The sequence below is a fragment of the Peromyscus maniculatus genome, chromosome 18 (genome assembly GCF_049852395.1).
Source record: "Peromyscus maniculatus bairdii isolate BWxNUB_F1_BW_parent chromosome 18, HU_Pman_BW_mat_3.1, whole genome shotgun sequence".
Lineage (NCBI taxonomy): Eukaryota > Metazoa > Chordata > Mammalia > Rodentia > Cricetidae > Peromyscus > Peromyscus maniculatus.
This window is the reverse complement of record NC_134869.1, coordinates 29,852,654-29,869,775: the sequence shown is the minus strand read 5'-3', so window position 1 is coordinate 29,869,775 and position 17,122 is coordinate 29,852,654. Positions and strand designations below refer to the sequence as shown.

Sequence of the window (17,122 nt, the reverse complement as noted above, 5' to 3'; positions counted from 1 at the left end):
CATGATGTGTGCTTGAAGGATCCGAGAGGAGAATGGCCATGGGAAAGAACTCTTCTTCAGCATAGACTGGAGTGCTATGTTTCTTTACTTTTTTTGTGAGTGCATGCAAGGTGTGTGTGTGTGTGTGTGTGTGTGTGTGTGTGTGTGTGTGTGTGTGTGTGTACATTCCTGCATGCTTGTGTTTGCTGATGGTAATCAAAATTGAACCTAGGGCCTTGTACTAGACAACTGAGCTATATCTACCTGCCTTTTAGGTTAATATTTTTGAGACAGAGTCTTTATAAGTTGCCCAGGTTAACCTTGAGTTCACTAGGTAGCCCACGCAAGCTTGTGGAAACTGTGGTCCTCAAGCTTCAGCCTCCGGGCTACAGGAGAGCTCTTAGAATTGTAGGTCTGTAACCTCTGGTCCAGCGTGCTTGAGATTCTGATGGTGTTCTGAGTATTTGTTTACAGACTCAGGCATGCTCTGGGCTCTTTCCTCCAGTGTTAAGGAGCTGTGCAAACACTTTCTCTCAATTAAAATTCCTGTGTCCAAGCCATCCCTAGCTCATCTGCCTCCCCGTGAAGTTAGTATAAGACAAGCAGAATGGAACTTGACAGTTGAAGCTATGCTGCATTTTCACTCTCATTACATAACTCCTATCGGCAGTAATAACTGTGATACGAGCCGAGGGAATACTTTATTAAGATAAAATAATAAAGACAATAAAACAGGAAGAGAAAGGGCTTGGCAGCAGCTCAGTTGGTAAAGTCGCCACAAGTATCTGAGCTCAATCATCAGAACAGAGGTTGGGGGCCTGGAGAGGCAGCTCAGCAATGAAGGGCACTTGCTGCTCTTCCAGAGAAGCCAAGTTCTGTTCCTAGAACCCACATAGCAGCTAGCGTGGACTTCAGTTCAAGGGATTCTATACTCCCTTCTGGCCCCTGCAGGCTCCAGGCATGTACATAGTACACATACATCCATGTAGGAAAAACCCTCATTCACATGAAAAAAGAGTAAGGAAATATTTTACATCTGAGATCATCTTCTGGCCTCCCCATGCATGTACATATATGCACACTCATGCAATGCACACACTCCACTCAAAGAAAACCTCAAACGGCAGCGATATTCCTATAAACCCGTTTTACCCTTTTTATTGTTATGAAACTTCTAAAAACCATTTCAGTTCCCCAGCCTCCCCTTGATCACTTTGATGGGCTCAGTATCATTTCTGGTCTTCTCTTTTTGATGTGTCCCAAGATCCTGAAATCAGTCTTTACTCTCAACGTATTTTCCTTTGTCATCCTCAGTCAGAAGAAAGGTTTTGTTTGTTTGTTTGTTTGTTTGTTTGTTTGTTTGTTTCCAGCACTGTGTATCTGTAGACATGTATTTCAATTGTGCCCGAGGTAAAAAATAATCCATCAAGATCCAATGTTGAATCATCTATTTTCTCTGTTTTTCAAGGGTCGTAAGAGTGAGGCTGAAAAGTTCTTCTTGAAGGCCATTGAGCTCGATCCCACGAAAGGAAACTGTTATATGCACTATGGTGAGTGGTGATACTTTTCCCATGGCCCCCATGCCCGCTGTTAGTGCTGAAGTGACATTTCGTGTCTTTGCTCGTCAAGGACCTTTGAGAGGAGGTTGACTTCCTCCTTTCCGATGTAGCCTCATGCTATATCCTTCCGTTCCCATTTAAAATGTCACACACGGGAGGGCTCTGCACTGTATTTACCCCAGCAAATTTCATTGGCCTTTAATGGAGAAGTCAGATTTCCAATTGTTTCTTTCAAGTTCAGCACAGAGTTTTAAATGAGATCTCATCGGGAAAGCATCTAGCTCTTTGTCTGATGCATGGTTTATAATAAAAATATTAGCTTCTTTTTTTCATTCTCTGCAGTAAATGTATTGCTTATGGAGCATGCCAACTTGATGTTTTAGGAGTTTACATTTTGGTCTCAATTGCTTGCTTTCTGGAAGATATGAATGTATACCAGGCTGTAAATGCCTAAGAGCGAGGCCAAGCATAAGCTACTATAAGAAGTATAAGGAATGTGTGTCTCATGCCGTTTAGCCTTGGCCTTAATCAGTCCAGGATGAGCTTATATAACACTCTATCATTTTGGTGACTCGTGTTTAGACACCAACGTATACAGCTGGTTGGTGTGGGATAAGATATGCTCTGTCTACCAGATTTGTAGATGGGCTGTCTCTCAAGGAACAACAACAACAACAATAAAAAGCATTTTATTTTGCTAATCCCATGGGAAACAAAATACTAGCTTTTTTTTAAAAAAATAATACTGTTGACCTTAATGTGTTAGGTATTATTGAGTAACAAACTTAAATGTGGACAGAAATGAAATCCTTAGAAAATATACCTAATTTGACTGTATAGTGTAGCTAGAGTTTTTCTGGTCCTGCCTGGCCCACAGTCAGGACAAATCTTTCTAACCTGCTAGTCCCACAGCAGCTCAGACCCAACCAAGTAAACACACAGAGACTTATATTGCTTACAAACTGTACGGCTGTGGCAGGCTTCTTGTTATCTACTTCTTTTATCTTAAATTAACCTATTTTTATTGATCAACACTTTGCCACGTGGCTTGTGGCTTACCTGTACCTTCCATTCTCGCTTGTCATTGTGGCGGCTGGCAGTGTCTCTCTGCCTCAGCCTTTCACTTCCCAGAATTCTCTTCTCTTCTTGTCCCACCTACACTTCCTGCTTGGATACTAGCCAATCAGCATTTTATTTATACAGAGTGATTCCATAGCACTTTTAAAATAAGAAATGGTATAGCATTAATTCCTTCTTCAAGTTTTCAGCAAGAAAGGAAAAAAAGCAATGATGGCTAGGAGTGTAAGGGAATGGACGTAACAAAATAGAGGAAATACTGAACCAACCACCAGTGCCTTTTTTTATGTGTATGTTGTTATATGAATGTGCTTGTGAAACTAGGCACACGATGCTTTGGTTTTGGCCTAACACATAATACAAAAGCATATGACATATTATATGACCACTCTGCCATTGCTCTTTTGCCACCATGTTAAGATAATAGTTGAGTAGCTCAACTTGTCTGCAGAACTTGTTTTTATTTTCACAAGTTTTCCTATATGAAGTATTTGAAATTAGGTTTTTTTTCTCATACCTGCTATTTTGAGTTCTCCTACCAAACATCAAATTATCTCCATGATTGTTTTGCTAGAGTGTGAGAGGACTATTTTAGTCCAGGGTGTTTTAGGAAATAGATGTTCCATTTCTTACCTTTTTGCCTATGTTGCCTTGGTTTCAAACTGGTTCTGCTTTGTGTATCTTCTGAGCTAATTTCCAATATCATTATGTAGTGAAGAGGAATCTTCACAGTGAATTTTGTTACACCCCACTATTGTTATATCTGAATGATCATTATTAAAAATCACTGTTACAACCAGGGGTAGGGCTCAGTGGTACAGCACTTGTCTAGCTCAGATGAGGCTTGATGTTCAATCACTAATACTATCAAAGGGGAAAAAAAAAGGAAACTAACTTCAGACTTCAGTTGCCTAGGGAATTCTTAAGGAAAAAAAAAAATGAACTGTTGTATTAAGAGTTGGCACCTGGTTATTTCCATAGCTTGCCTTTTCATAATTTTAAAAATTAGTGTTTTGTGGCACATTATACTCCTGAGTTTTGTGGTTCCAGTGGTGGTTATATAGATGTTATTTCTCCCATGAGAATCTTGTTTTGGCTTTAGTTTACTGGAAAGTGCAACAATTTTTTTAATGTTACTTGAAAAATAGTGATAGCTCATATCTTTAAATGTTTGTGTAAAATTTGAATTTTTTCTTAATCCTATTGGAGTGTTTTTAGCTTGAGGGATATGCAAAAAAATTAGAACTATATTTCCCATCTCTTAGAAGGAAGACTACATGATTCAACATAAATTTATGAAAGACAGTATTACTCATTTTAAAAAATTTATAACACTCAATATTTTTACTGCCTTCACGTGGAAGTGGAAAAGACCCAAAAGGAGCAGTAAAATGCAGAGAAGCCTGTAACCGAGAACTTGAAACAACGTTAATTTTTGACTTTTAGAACTGAAAATTTGTTGTTAATTTAACTCTATATCAATCCTCTGTTTTGCAAACAAATAGTGTGAAGCCTAGAAAAATGGTGATGATTCAACTAAATTTAATGTAGCTGAGCAACGTCTGCATCTCTCAACTACTCATTGTTTTCCCTTTCTGACATATGTTCTATTTCCTTTTATAGCATTGACCGATTGACAAATAGACGTTTTTATCAGTAGATCTTTTGTACAGGATTTATGAATGTTATGACTTAGCTTAAAATTCTTAGAGAAGGTTTTATTTTATTGTCATAAGGTGTATCTAGTTGGTACAAGACATTCTTCCCTATTCAGAAAATTCTGTGAAGACAGGAACATCATGAAGTCATCTTCAGAAGGTGATTAGGTAGAAGGTGGAAAGGAGTAGCTGTGTCTTACATCTGTGAGTTTATGATGTGTGCCCATCCCCGAGAACATGCCAAGTATTTGAAGAGCTAGCTGTCAGTAGGACAACTGTCAAGTTCAAGGGTCCAAAGCAAGAGCAAGTGTCTATTTAGAGCAGCAAATTAGAGCTCTTGTGACTGGAGCTGGGTAAACCAGATGGAGAAGTGGAGGTGGAGGCCACAGATGGAGGCCCACTGAGGCTTTGCAAACTAAATTCTAAAAAAGAGTGTACTTTTATGAGTGTTGGGATAGATCAAACTGAGAAGACAGGGCAGAGATGTCTTTAGAAAAGTCTTTAGAGAGTGACTGCTGTGTATTGGGCAAGGGATGGTGACGGTTTGGGATTGGGAGTTATTGGGAAAGCAAATAAATTTAAACTATCCCTCCTTTAGATAATTCTATATTAAGAGTGGGGAGAATTCTGTTTCCTATTTTCTATGCCAACAATACCTGGTGTATTGTCAAATTCACAGTGATGTCCCATGCTAGAACTGAATCTGGAACACACAATTTACTAAAAGAACGTTCTGCTTGAATTTTCATTATTTTTATCTAAGAAAATTCATACTATGTTTTTCATATCAGTTCCTTGCCAACTTGCTGATATATATATATATATTTTCATTTCCCCTTAGGGTGTTTATACCCACAGATTGAATGAATAAAAACACTCCCTCGACTTGAAAATAAATATTTAAATGAAATGTATGTGTTCTGAGCCTTTTTAAGATGCGATTCAAATGCCAGTGAAAATGCCAGTGAGTGAAAGTTGTTTTATGAGAAATCCACTCTTTTGAGCAATTATGTGCTTTTAGTTTGCTTGTTAATGATACGAGTGATTTGGAAAATATCATTCAGTTGTGATTGGGCAGATAGAATTGTAGGAATTTATATCGGTTGAAGTGGTGATTAGAAGATGTCTAAATATGCCATCGGTTCCTCCTAGTTTAGACCCCCTGGTTTTATGTGTGTAGGAAAGAGAGTTGTAGTGAAGATTTTTTTGCACTACAGTTTCACTAAAGCTTCATCTGAAAGTTTATGAAATTGTTTTAAAGAAATAATTATATTTTGACCTTTGTTAGCCTACAGTCTCTGGAGGACAAAAAGAGACATAGAGTATAGTCCTGGGCTGAAAATCTAGAAAACTGATGTTCACTCCTAGAATTTTTTTCCAGAATTCAAATTTTCTTTATCAGTTTAATAGTGTACAAAGTACTGTTTTTTAATATTAGCTCAATGTTTTAGTGCCAATAAACATGAAGAAAATAAGTTTCAAACTATTTCAATGTATCAACTATAGTATAGCATTTTATTCATGCATTGTTGTGAAAATTAATATTTCCATGCCTGTGATGCCAGTATATATAATCTTGGTAAGGTTTAGTCCACCAATCTCAGGATGATGTCCATTATGGATCAAGGGATTCTCCATGGATCTGTTTGTCTCCAATAGGAAGTGGCTTCCATAAAACTAAAAGTCAAGATAGGCATTCCTTCTCCCAATTAAAAAATACTATTTTATAAAGGCCATGTAGTAAGATAAAATATAAATATTTTCTTTGGATACATAGAAGCAAATTTGATGTGACTAAAATATGTTAGTATATATTCAAACGTACCTACTAGGTATATATTTTAGTCACTGTTCTATTGCTGTGAATAGACATTGTGACCAAGGCAACTTTCATAAAGAAAGAATTGAATTGGGGGGTTGCTTACAGTTTCAGAGGGTTAGTCCACAGCCATCCTGTTGGCAGCAAAGAGGCATGGCACTGGAGCAATGGCTGAGAGCTTCACATATGGAAGCAACAGACACAGAGACCTACATCTCTACTTTTAGTTATATGAGTAATTTCTCATTTTTACCTCTATTAAATACCTATACCTATGCTCAATATTTTTTTTTTGATTTCTGAAACAGGGGTTCTCTGTGTGGCTCTGGCTGTCCTGGAACTCAGTCTGTAGACCAGCCTGGCCTCAAACCCAGAGATCCACCTGCCTCTGCCTCCCAAGTGCTGGCATGAAAGACATGTATCACCACTGCCCAGATAATTTTTAAATTACTTATAAACAGAAAAGAAAACCTACCCTACCTTAAGATACGTTCTCAAAAGAAAAAAAAATACCAAGAATAGCTATTAGACTAGATTAAGGGAATTCATGGTCTATAATTTTGGATCGAAAACTTGAAAGAGAGCTGATACGGTGGCTCATTGGGAAAAGCACTTTCTCCACACACTTGGTGACCTGAGTTTGACTCCCAGATCTCAATGATGGAAGGAGAGTCCTGCCTCACAAAGGATGTTCTCTGGCCTCCACACATGTGACGTGGGAAGCACACGTCTGTAATCACACACAAATCATACACATGTACATACACAATAATGAAGTTAATGGATGCATGAATCATAGTTCAGTTAGACACTCTAGTTATTACACTGCAAATCTGTGGGCAAGAAAGTTGTTTGACTAGTTGCTATCATTTTCTTTTTCTTTCTTTCTTTTTTTTTTTTTGTTTGTTTTTTTGAGACAGGGTTTCTCTGTGTAGCTTTGCTCCTTTCCTGGAACTCACTCTGTAGCCCAGGCTGGCCTCAAACTCACAGAGATCTGCCTGGCTCTACCTCCCAAGTGCTGGGATTAAAGGCATGCGCTGCCGCCACCACCACCACCACCCCGGCCCTAGTTGCTAACATTCTCATACATCAATGTCTCTGTGGTGTATTCCTACATCATTGTTGGGGGAGGGGATGATGATGCTCATGATAGATTAAGGACCAGAAAACACTAGGAAGAGGTTAAAGCATTTACACACACACACACACACACACACACACACACACACACACACACACACACGTATATATTTGTGGATGTTCTCAGGATTCTAGCATTGACACTGCAGTCAACTATGGTAGTTTGAATGTAAATGGCCCCAGAATCTCTTAGGGAGTGGCACCATTAGAAGGTGTGACTTTGTTGGAGTGGGTATGGCCTTGTTAGAGGAAGTGCGCCACTCTGGGGGCAGGCTTTGAGGTTTCCTATGCTCAGGATATCGTCCAGCATCCCAGTCAACTTCCTGTTGCTTGCAAACCAAGATGTAGCCATTACCACATCTGCTTGCACCCCATCATGCTCCCCATGGTGATAATGGACTCCACCTCTGAAACCATAAACTGCCACCTCAATTAAATGTTTTCTGTATAAGAGTTGCTGTGGTCCAACCAAGCACAAGGCCAAGCTCCTGGAATCCAGTCAAAGAGATGAAGAATGATTATATGAGCAAGGGTGGTCAAGATTATGGTTGGGAAATCTATAGAGACAACTGAACCAAGCTTGTAGGAACTCATGAACTTTAGACCAACAGCTATGGAAACTGCATGGGACTGGACTAGGCCCTCTGTGTGTGGGAGACGGTTGCGTAGCTGGGTCTGTTTGAGGCAGACCTGGCAATGGAATCAGGATCTATTCCTGGTTCATGAGCTGGCTTTCTGGAGCACATTACCTATGGTCAGAAGCCTTGCCATCCTTGATGTAGTGGGGAAGGGCTTGGTCCTGTCTCAAAGACTGTACCAGGCTTTGCTGATTCCCCATAGGAGGCCTTACCCTTTTGGAGGAGGGGATGGGAATGGGTCAGTGGTCAGGGGGAGCAGAAGGAGGGATGAGAGGGGGGAAATCTGTGGTTGGTATGTAAAATATAAAAATATTATAAATAAAAAAATTACTTTTACTTAAAAAAAAAAAACAAGTTGCTGTGGTCATGGTGTCTCTTCACAACAATAGAAATCCTAAGATACCAACTAAGAATCCAGGTAATAATAACTGTTAAAAGCCTAAACTTCTCAGTTTAACAGGAAAACAGAAAAACTGGTGCCCAGCTTCAGGATGCCTAGGGCTAGCCTTTTCCTAGTTAGCAGACCCTGAATTTTCCTAGTACCCTTGTAATCTCCACACTTAGAGATATTCAGGGGGTGCTCATTTCATTACTGGTGTCTCCTAATTTGGATCCTCTTTTTCTGTTCTCTTCTGCCATAGTTAGTTATTGCCCTGGTCTGTCCGTCGCTACACCCAAATATTAGTGGTGTCTCCTGTTTCAAGTATTTTCTGTTTGGTATTCTCTCTTGTGTACCAAGTTTCTATAATTTTATCTGCATCCTAATGGTCATATTTTTCCTAGACTGCTAACCCTCAGGCTGACACCTTTTAATTAAGCTATTTCTCCTTAAGAATAAAAGTAATACAGTTATTGTCTTTTTGTAATTTGTGCGTTTTCTACAACTGTGTGCCAATATTTAACATAGTGCTTGATAAACACATTGCTGGAGGCTGGAAGAAGTTCAGGCTTATCGCTGTAGAATTCAAACCTTGGAGATGAGTAGCATCACCCATCAATAATAAAAACAATGGGGCTCCAGGCATCCCTCTTTGTTAAAAAGTAGATGGAGAAAAAAAAGAAACCATTCAACATCTAAATAGTTTTTTTTTTCTCAGTAGCCATTCCAGGTGGTATATGAAAGAGAGGGAGAAATTATTACAGTAACAAATACATTCAGCAATCCGAAAGAACTCAGCATAGAAACTTTATGACATAAAAATTGGGCCGAGGAGATGGCTCAGACAGAAAATGGCTTAACTTGAAAGCATGGGGACCCAAGTTTGATCCCCAGAAACCACATTTAAAATAAAATTTAATTTAAAAAAATTTAATCCATGCAGTCATGGGATGTGGAGGCAGAGATAGGCAGCCCCCTGGGAGATGGTGGACAAGGCACACAGCCTGGTTTGCTTGGTGAGTTCTGGGCCAGTAAGAAGCCCTTGAAGTTTCCAATTCAAACAAAACACAAGTGCATCCTCCTCGAGGAAAAATAGGAATTTATCCTGTACTTCTATGCACATACACACAAATAGACATGTAGGCATGTGTGCAGACACATACCTACGTTCAAAACATAAATGTTTATCAAGAAAGGAACAAGAAAAATATTTTAAATGAATTCTTTATTACATCGTTTTCATGATGAATTAATCAAATACATTTTGATTGTTATATATGAATTCAAAATAGAATCATTACGTAAATATTTTGGAGTATTTAATCCCTCAGAAAGCAGACATTCCATGGGGCTAGTTTTATCCACTTAATAGAATGAGGAGTTGAAGTCTTTTAGCCATTGGGGAAATTACTCCAATTTCACTGCCAGCTAATACCATTGATGCATCACAGTGTTACCTGTGCCAAGTACGATGGCCTCCTACATCAATATGGGAAACTCTCACGAGAACAAACTAATAGGATCACATTTCAGGATGACATCAGTTCCAGCCCACCAAGTTTTACTCTGTTTCTTCTACAACAGGGACAGGGATTTTTATATCGGGGTCTAGAATTACAAGGTGCCTGATGGTGATCCATGCTCACAGAAGGCAGGGATTGTGAACAAAGAGAAAACCATGGAGCTCTCCTTGCTGTGTTATCACGGACACCAAGGAAGGGTTACATATTTTGAGGGTGTCATGGTAGAGAGAGAATCTGAGCAGAACAGAGAGGGAAAGCAACAAAGGACAGGACGTTAAGAAGAAAACAGACAGGTTCGAGTTAGGTGCCCTGCATGGATTTTTTCATAACATTGCTTTCAAATTTTCTAAAATAGCTGTGCGCCTTTTGTGAAGGAATATATAATGTAATCATATGCAAAAATACAAACAGCTTTTTCCATTTTCCTGATATTATGTAGAACAGATATCAGAAAAATTACAGCAACCAGTTGTAAGTATTTACTAGAGATGAAATGTAAACTACTGTGTAAAAAGTGAGGAATAAAGACTCTTACATGAATTCCCATTTAAATGCTGTTTACATGATGAATTCATCAGACATGTACTTAATTAGTATTGTGTGTATTTTTTTTTAGTTCATCAAATACAGTAACTGTATAAATATTCACAAAACATTTTTGTTTTCTGAGTGTGTTGCTCAGCCTGACACAAGGTAGAGTTGTTGGAGAAAAGAAACCTCAGTTAAGAAAATATGCCTATCAGAATGATCTCTAGGTAGGCTTGTGGGGCATTTCCTTGATCGATGACGAATGTGAAGTCCCCTGGAGTAATTTCCACAATGGTTAGTGACTTCAGTTCCTCATTATTTTAAGTAGACAGAACCAATTCCATGGTATATGTGGCTTTTGAGGAATTAAATGACATCCTACACAGGAGTGTCTCAGGACACACTGCTCCAAAAATATTTATGTAAATACTGTGTTACCCATTGTAGGTGATACTGCTCCTGGAAATGTGGCCCTGGGGTGTGTAAGAAAGCAGGCTGAGCAAGCTTTGGAAAAATGAGCCATTCAGCAGCATCTCCCCTGGGTCTCTGCTTCCTCAGTTCCTGCCTCCAGGTTCCAACTCTGCTTCAGTTCCTGCTCTGACCTCCCTTAGTAGTCTGTGCTAACTAAACCCTGCCCTCCCTAGGTTGCTTTTGGTCACCGTGCTTTATTACAGCAAGCAAAAAACAAACTAGAACACTGAGGAATTCACCTATTCCATCTCACATATTCTAATAACACAGTAAGATTATCCCTTTTTGAGCCTTTTTAGGAAAGGCTCAAAACCAGAGTTTTGACCATAAGTCATTTTGCATCTCAGCTGGAGTTTCCAGCCCTGTCCACAACCGCACATCCAGGATCAACCTTATCCAAATACATGAACCAGTGAGGAAGTCTAGACTGGACTTCAGTTGGTTTTGTGTTTCCTTGTAAACATCTTTACTTCCATTTCCACCTTCCTGGAGTGATCTATGGTGATTTTGTATAATTTAAAGGCTTTATCACGTCAAGCTTTGCTAAGGGGTAGAATTAAGCACTATGTGAACATGTCCCTTTGAATCTGTCTTTGTATGGGATCTAAGAAACTAGAAAAGCAAGGTAAGTATTAGGAGAAAGGATTTGGGACAGTGAACAGAGGAGGATTTGGGTGTGAGATTCAGCAGCAGTTTAAGGATAATCTTCATAAGTGTGGTCCAGCTTATCTGGACTCTGTTCTAGTTTTTTGTTGTTGTTGTTTTATCAAGACAGGGTTTCTCTGTGTATCCCTGGCTGTCTTAGAACTCACTCTGTAAAACAAACTAGCCTCGAATTCAGAGATCCTCCTCCTGAGTGGGATTAAAGGCTTGGGTCACTATGCTTGATTCTGTTTTAGTTTTTAACTGAAGATAACTACTACTGGCTGGTAAGAGGACTCTCTTATTCCTTCATAAAGTGAGTAGCATGTAACCTGTTCAACATGTCCTAACAATGGATATTTATTCTTAAAGGATAAAAACTAGAATTTTCTGGAAAAGGGAGTTGTGTAGTCACTTTCTTAGAGCTATACCAAGTGCCTTTGGACCCTTTTGTTGTCCTTAATTCTTTCCCTCCAACTCTCTGGTGTAACGTGCACTATTGTTGAACAAAATGAGGCTGCCCACCTCTGGTATTCATTGAACAAGCTCGGCTTTTGCCCAGTGATGGCCTTTTCTCCGTCTTCTGAAGATAAAATATGGCAGATTGTCGAAAAAGCTCTTCGTGGGCCTGTATGTGTTGTTCCTATTTAAGTGTTCTTTTCTGGTCGCACACAATCCCTGTTGAATCTATTAATTAATGAAACATGTGATGGGACTCTCGGTTTCCCTTTTTGCTCCTCTGTCGTTTCTCATTCTTCTCAACTCCTCTCATCTCCTTATGTCACTCTAATCCTCGCTTCCCACCAGGCAGTCATAACTACGTGACTAGTTTTTGGACATGCCATAACCCTTTTGGAAAGAGTCATGGGAGACATTAATCTGGCAATGTATTTCACCTTCCTGACCTCCTTTCCAGTTGAGCCCAGGGCCCTGGCTGGCCGATTCTCTAATCTCTTTTGCACTGGACACTTTCCTTGTTACATGTCCAATTAAGGATGGATTCCTGGCCCTGTGTCCACCTAGGGACAAATGCAGGGCCTCTCAGCCTCATGGTATGATGTCCAGATTGTTCTCCTGGGTGTCTTTTCCTTGTTACCTGGCCCACGTGTCCTCTTGGCCAGTGACCATGGCACATTTGTCACATTTTGTCTGTAAACAGAGTTTTTGTTAACTCGGGCTGCCAAGAACATAAAAAACAAAGCAAACAGCTAGTAAAGGGAAAGATATAGAACAGTTGGTTTTAAAGAGAGACAGCATTCCTAAAACGAAAGGTTAACTGGTGGCTTAGAAAGATACTCAGCAATGCTCGAAAAGAGAGATGTCTCCATATTTTCGATGGGTCTAATTAACATGCACTGTTAGCATCATGTGCAGCTGCTTCTCCTTCGGACAGCTAATCTGAATCCTGACCACTATGTCAGCATCAACCCTCTCTCAGGAGAACTGCATTTCTTTCCATCACTAATGGAAACACCCCCATGGAATGCTTACTTGCCTCAGTTCCCTCTGCCCACTCATCTTATTACCACTAGATGTCAGCAAAATCAGTGAACCTGAATATTTCCACCTGTTCTCTCTGCTTCCCAATCATCTGAATCTTTAAAAAAAAAAAAAAAAAAAAAAAAAAGAAAGTCCCGAGGTGCACAGGGCTGTCACTGGAATGATGGCCCTGTTTTGTCACAGTCTGGATGCTGCTGGTATCATTATATTCTCTTGGCGAAATCAGTCAATAGTATTATTTCTGCCCTTTGCTCTTTGTCAAAGATGCATTTAGCCTTTACTACTTTGCACCCATCCCTTCCTATTTGCATATTGAACTATCTACACATTCTTCTCTCTCCTCTGGTAGATGAGAATTGTTTCAAGAGGAAACATTTCATTTACCTTTGTACAGTCCCTCCTCTTCAAGTATTGCGACTTGTCTTATGTGCAGTAGGCATAATGTAGATGTCTCGGGTAAGCAAACCTACAGGAGAAACAATTTTGTGTTTTCAGATTTATTTTCTTTCTGTTCCCAGACTATGGTTTTTTTTTTCTGTAATACAGAACTACATGTGAAATACATTGCATAGTTTAAACTTTTTTGGGTCTAAGGTATCTTTCAGGTGATAATCAAGCTTGGACTATTTTGTTAGGTTCTAGGGAAAATTCAAAGGTCACAAACCAGTGACACCCTATCCCATTGCCTAAATTCAAGATATAATATTCATAGATCCATCACCATTGATATTGTGATATGCCCAGAGCTTGTGGCCATTATTAACCATAGCTACACTGTCAAAACTATTACTGAAGACAAAGCATTAGCCGTAAAGACCTGTCATTAGTTCATTTGGTCCTGTCATTAAACATGCATTTGTTTAAATACTCATCTTCCAGGAGCTGAGAAGGTGAGTCAAGAAGATATACAGGAGGAATTAGGATTCTGGTAGAGGAAATGACATAGAAAAGATTCTGGAGCAGCAAACATTATCCTCCTAGTGTGTTAAATGAATAGTAAGGCAAGAGAGGGTAAAATTCATAATATCAGCATGTGTAGACCATGATTCCTTGATCAGCTATGAAATGATGCAATTGAACCTCCATTTAATCAATATTGCTCTGACTGCTGTTTGAAGAATCCTCGGTAGAGTCATGGAGTCATGGGCAGAAACATGGGTACCACTTAAGAGGTTAGGACACTAATTCAGAATGAGATCCTGCTTTGATACAGGGTGGTATCAGTAAGAATTAGATGATTCTGAATATGTTCCAAGGACCATATGCCTTCGCCAATGAACAACTATTTTAATGTAAATGCTGTGATTTAGTTTAGTAAAAAAAAAAATCTTTACAAGCTTTATTGTTTTTCTTAAAAAGAATTATATCATTATGACACCTCATACATGTTTTTGTGGGTCTCTAGTAGAGTTGAATTGCTCTGAAGAGTGAATTTTTCAAGGTGTTTTAGCAAGAAGTGCCAGTTCCAATTAATTTAGGGAGTCTGTATGTGAACATTATACAAAGCAGCATTGATCCTGACGCTTTCATTTTTACCGATTTCTACTTCACAGGCGGAGCTTTTTAAATCCAGGAATTAATGAAGGATTGATCTTCATAAGCTTGTCATATTAAAAATTTGGTCAAAATTCACCAAGTAGCTTAAATGGTTCAGCATGGGAGAAAATGTTCAAAGAGGAAACTGTACAATTCTTATGCTAGAAGCTTTGAGACTTGGGCAATTGGTTGCTTTTCTTTCATCTTACGTTAGTCGGTGTGGTAACTTACACTCTTTGTCTCAGGATCTCTAGAGAATGTGACTGCTTTATAATCATCTTCTGTTTCCCTCATACACAATGACTTTTTCCTTGTAATTTCTCATTTGTTTTTCATTTACTCCCCCCTCCCCATTTCCTTTGATTTGAGACAATGATGTAAAAATGAGGATAATTAACCTTGGTAAGGCAACTTACAAACCAAAGAAGTAAAAAAATGGTAGGAAGAATACACACATGAGAATAACACACATGAGCAGTTTTTTTGGTAAGGGAGGTGTGTGTGTGTGTGTGTGTGTGTGTGTGTGTGTGTGTGTGTGTGTGTGTGTGTGTGGTGTGTTATTTGCAGTTCTACTCAATTATCAGATGCAAAACATGTGCTTATCTACTGTATGTAGACAAGAAATGATTTCTTAGAACCTATTCTTGCATTTGTTCTCATTGAGAGTAAACACACTTTTATTGGCTATGCCATTCATACATTTGTGTAGCATGAATCTTAAAAGTTCTTATAATAAAATCAAACCTGAGCCAGGTATTGGGGTGAACTGGAAGATCAGAGAACCAGAATAAGCCACAGCTACCTCACCTCGCTGGATCCTCAGCTGATCTTGTTTCCTCATACTGGAGGCCTCTGAATCCAGAATGGGTCTCAGCTGAATTGCTGCTGGAAAACCGGAAGCTTAACTAGCCAAATGCTTAACCAAGCCAAAAGCTTCTAGTTTCTGGTCCTCGTGCCTTATATACCTTTCTGCTTTCTACCACCACTCCCTGGGATTAAAGGCTTGCTTTCTGGGATTAAAGGCGTGATGAATCACCATGCTGCCTGTCTGTATCCTTGAACACATAGATTTCTGCCTTTGGGCTAGGATTAAAGGCGTGTGCTACCACTGCCTATCCTTTATGTTTAATATTGTGGCTGCTCTGTCTCTGACCCCAGATAAGTTTATTAGCATGCACAATATTTGGGGGAATACAATACCACACATACATAATTTTCTATCTGTACCTGTATGTAAGACCTGCTCATTATACCCCATAATGGAGGGGTTATTGTCAGGTGTAGGTTATTTTCAGCTTAGCTCAAGCTAACTGCAAGCTAATCCCATATAGTTGGAATCAATAGCATGATGGAAAATATTTTGCTTTAGCATAACACACTGATTCTCAAAGTGTGGACATGCCCTAGCAACATCAGCATGAGTTAAAGACCTGTTTGCAATGCAGATTCCAAAGTCTGTCCCATACACCTACTTGGGAAGCTGTCAGGGATAGGGTGGTGATAGTTCTGATAAGCACTAAACTAGAAATCAGTGGACATGTAAACTTGCCAGTCTTCACAGAATTTACCATGATCGACCGATTTATTGACATGAGTGCCTTCCCCATTTTCTTGATCTTCTGCAGCAGGCTGGTTCTGTCATGGAGTTTTCTCTCTGTTTGAGCTCTGGCAGCCACCCTGGTGGACGCCAGAGAACTTGTTCAGGGAAAAGCAGCTCTGTTTCACCTCCTGCTCCCATCACTTCTGTGGCAGCAATTCAGAGCGGTGTTTTGCAAATGCTTCACTTCCCAGTTGTGTTAAAGATGAGAAGGTTGGGATACCCTCTCTCCTTGTAACTGAAGCGGCCATATGGGGACAATTCTGGTGCTCGTCCTTGTCCCAGTATAATTAATATCAGTCCCGTATACGCTTTGAAATGCTTTGGTTTTGATGGTAAATTAGATTATAGTGAATATAAGCCATAAGAAATTCTGGCAACTATTGGAAACTTGTCAAGGAAGGCTTCAATGAGGAAAAACCATATTTAGGACATGAAAATGAAAGAATGGGAAGTACAGTGAGTAAGCAAGACAGACCTAGAGCCTTAGCGGTCAAGAAAACTTAGAGGTAGGATGTTCCAGGGGGAAAAAATAAGTGAATGACGTGAAACAGTAGATTGCCGTATGGGCAGCTGAAGCTGTTCAGAGGTTTGGTAGTGGAAGTAATAGTTATAGCTGACAGTGTGGGTAGCGATGGGTGGTGAAAGATCCAGAAGTGATACCAGGAATTTTACTATTATGAATGCCCCGAATAATGGGTCATTTGAGATGGTTTGGATAATTATTTGACCGAAGGCTGCTTTAATTTTATGTCCTTTTTTTGGTGGTTCTATGTGTTTAAAATGTTTACTAACTGATTTCACATTGGTTCTGGGCAGTATCCTAAAGAAGTGATCCTTGTGTCATGTATTAGGACTAGTTTTGTTCAGTTTTGTCTCAGGTATTCAAATTAAGTTGGAAACCCCAATTATTCACGTTTAATAATTTTTATTTTTATATTATCCAAATACTAATGGTGGACTTTTGGTATTTGTGGCCTGTGGAGTCAGAATTATAAAAACACATAGCAAATATGTTGTTATGCTATTTTTGAATATTAATACAAATATATTCTACCATAAAATGTTCAAATGGG

The 17,122-nt window shown here is 39.2% G+C and overlaps 1 protein-coding gene across 2 annotated transcripts in view; it reads left to right on the top strand.

The window, feature by feature from the left end:
• Tmtc2 (transmembrane O-mannosyltransferase targeting cadherins 2) overlaps positions 1–17,122 on the top strand; it is a 415,948-nt gene that overhangs the window by 314,402 nt on the left and 84,424 nt on the right. For both annotated transcript variants that reach the window (XM_042263186.2, XM_076553853.1), the window contains exon 9: positions 1,448–1,529. In XM_042263186.2, the coding sequence (XP_042119120.2) occupies positions 1,448–1,529 (82 nt within the window). The remainder of the gene's footprint in view (positions 1–1,447; positions 1,530–17,122) is intronic.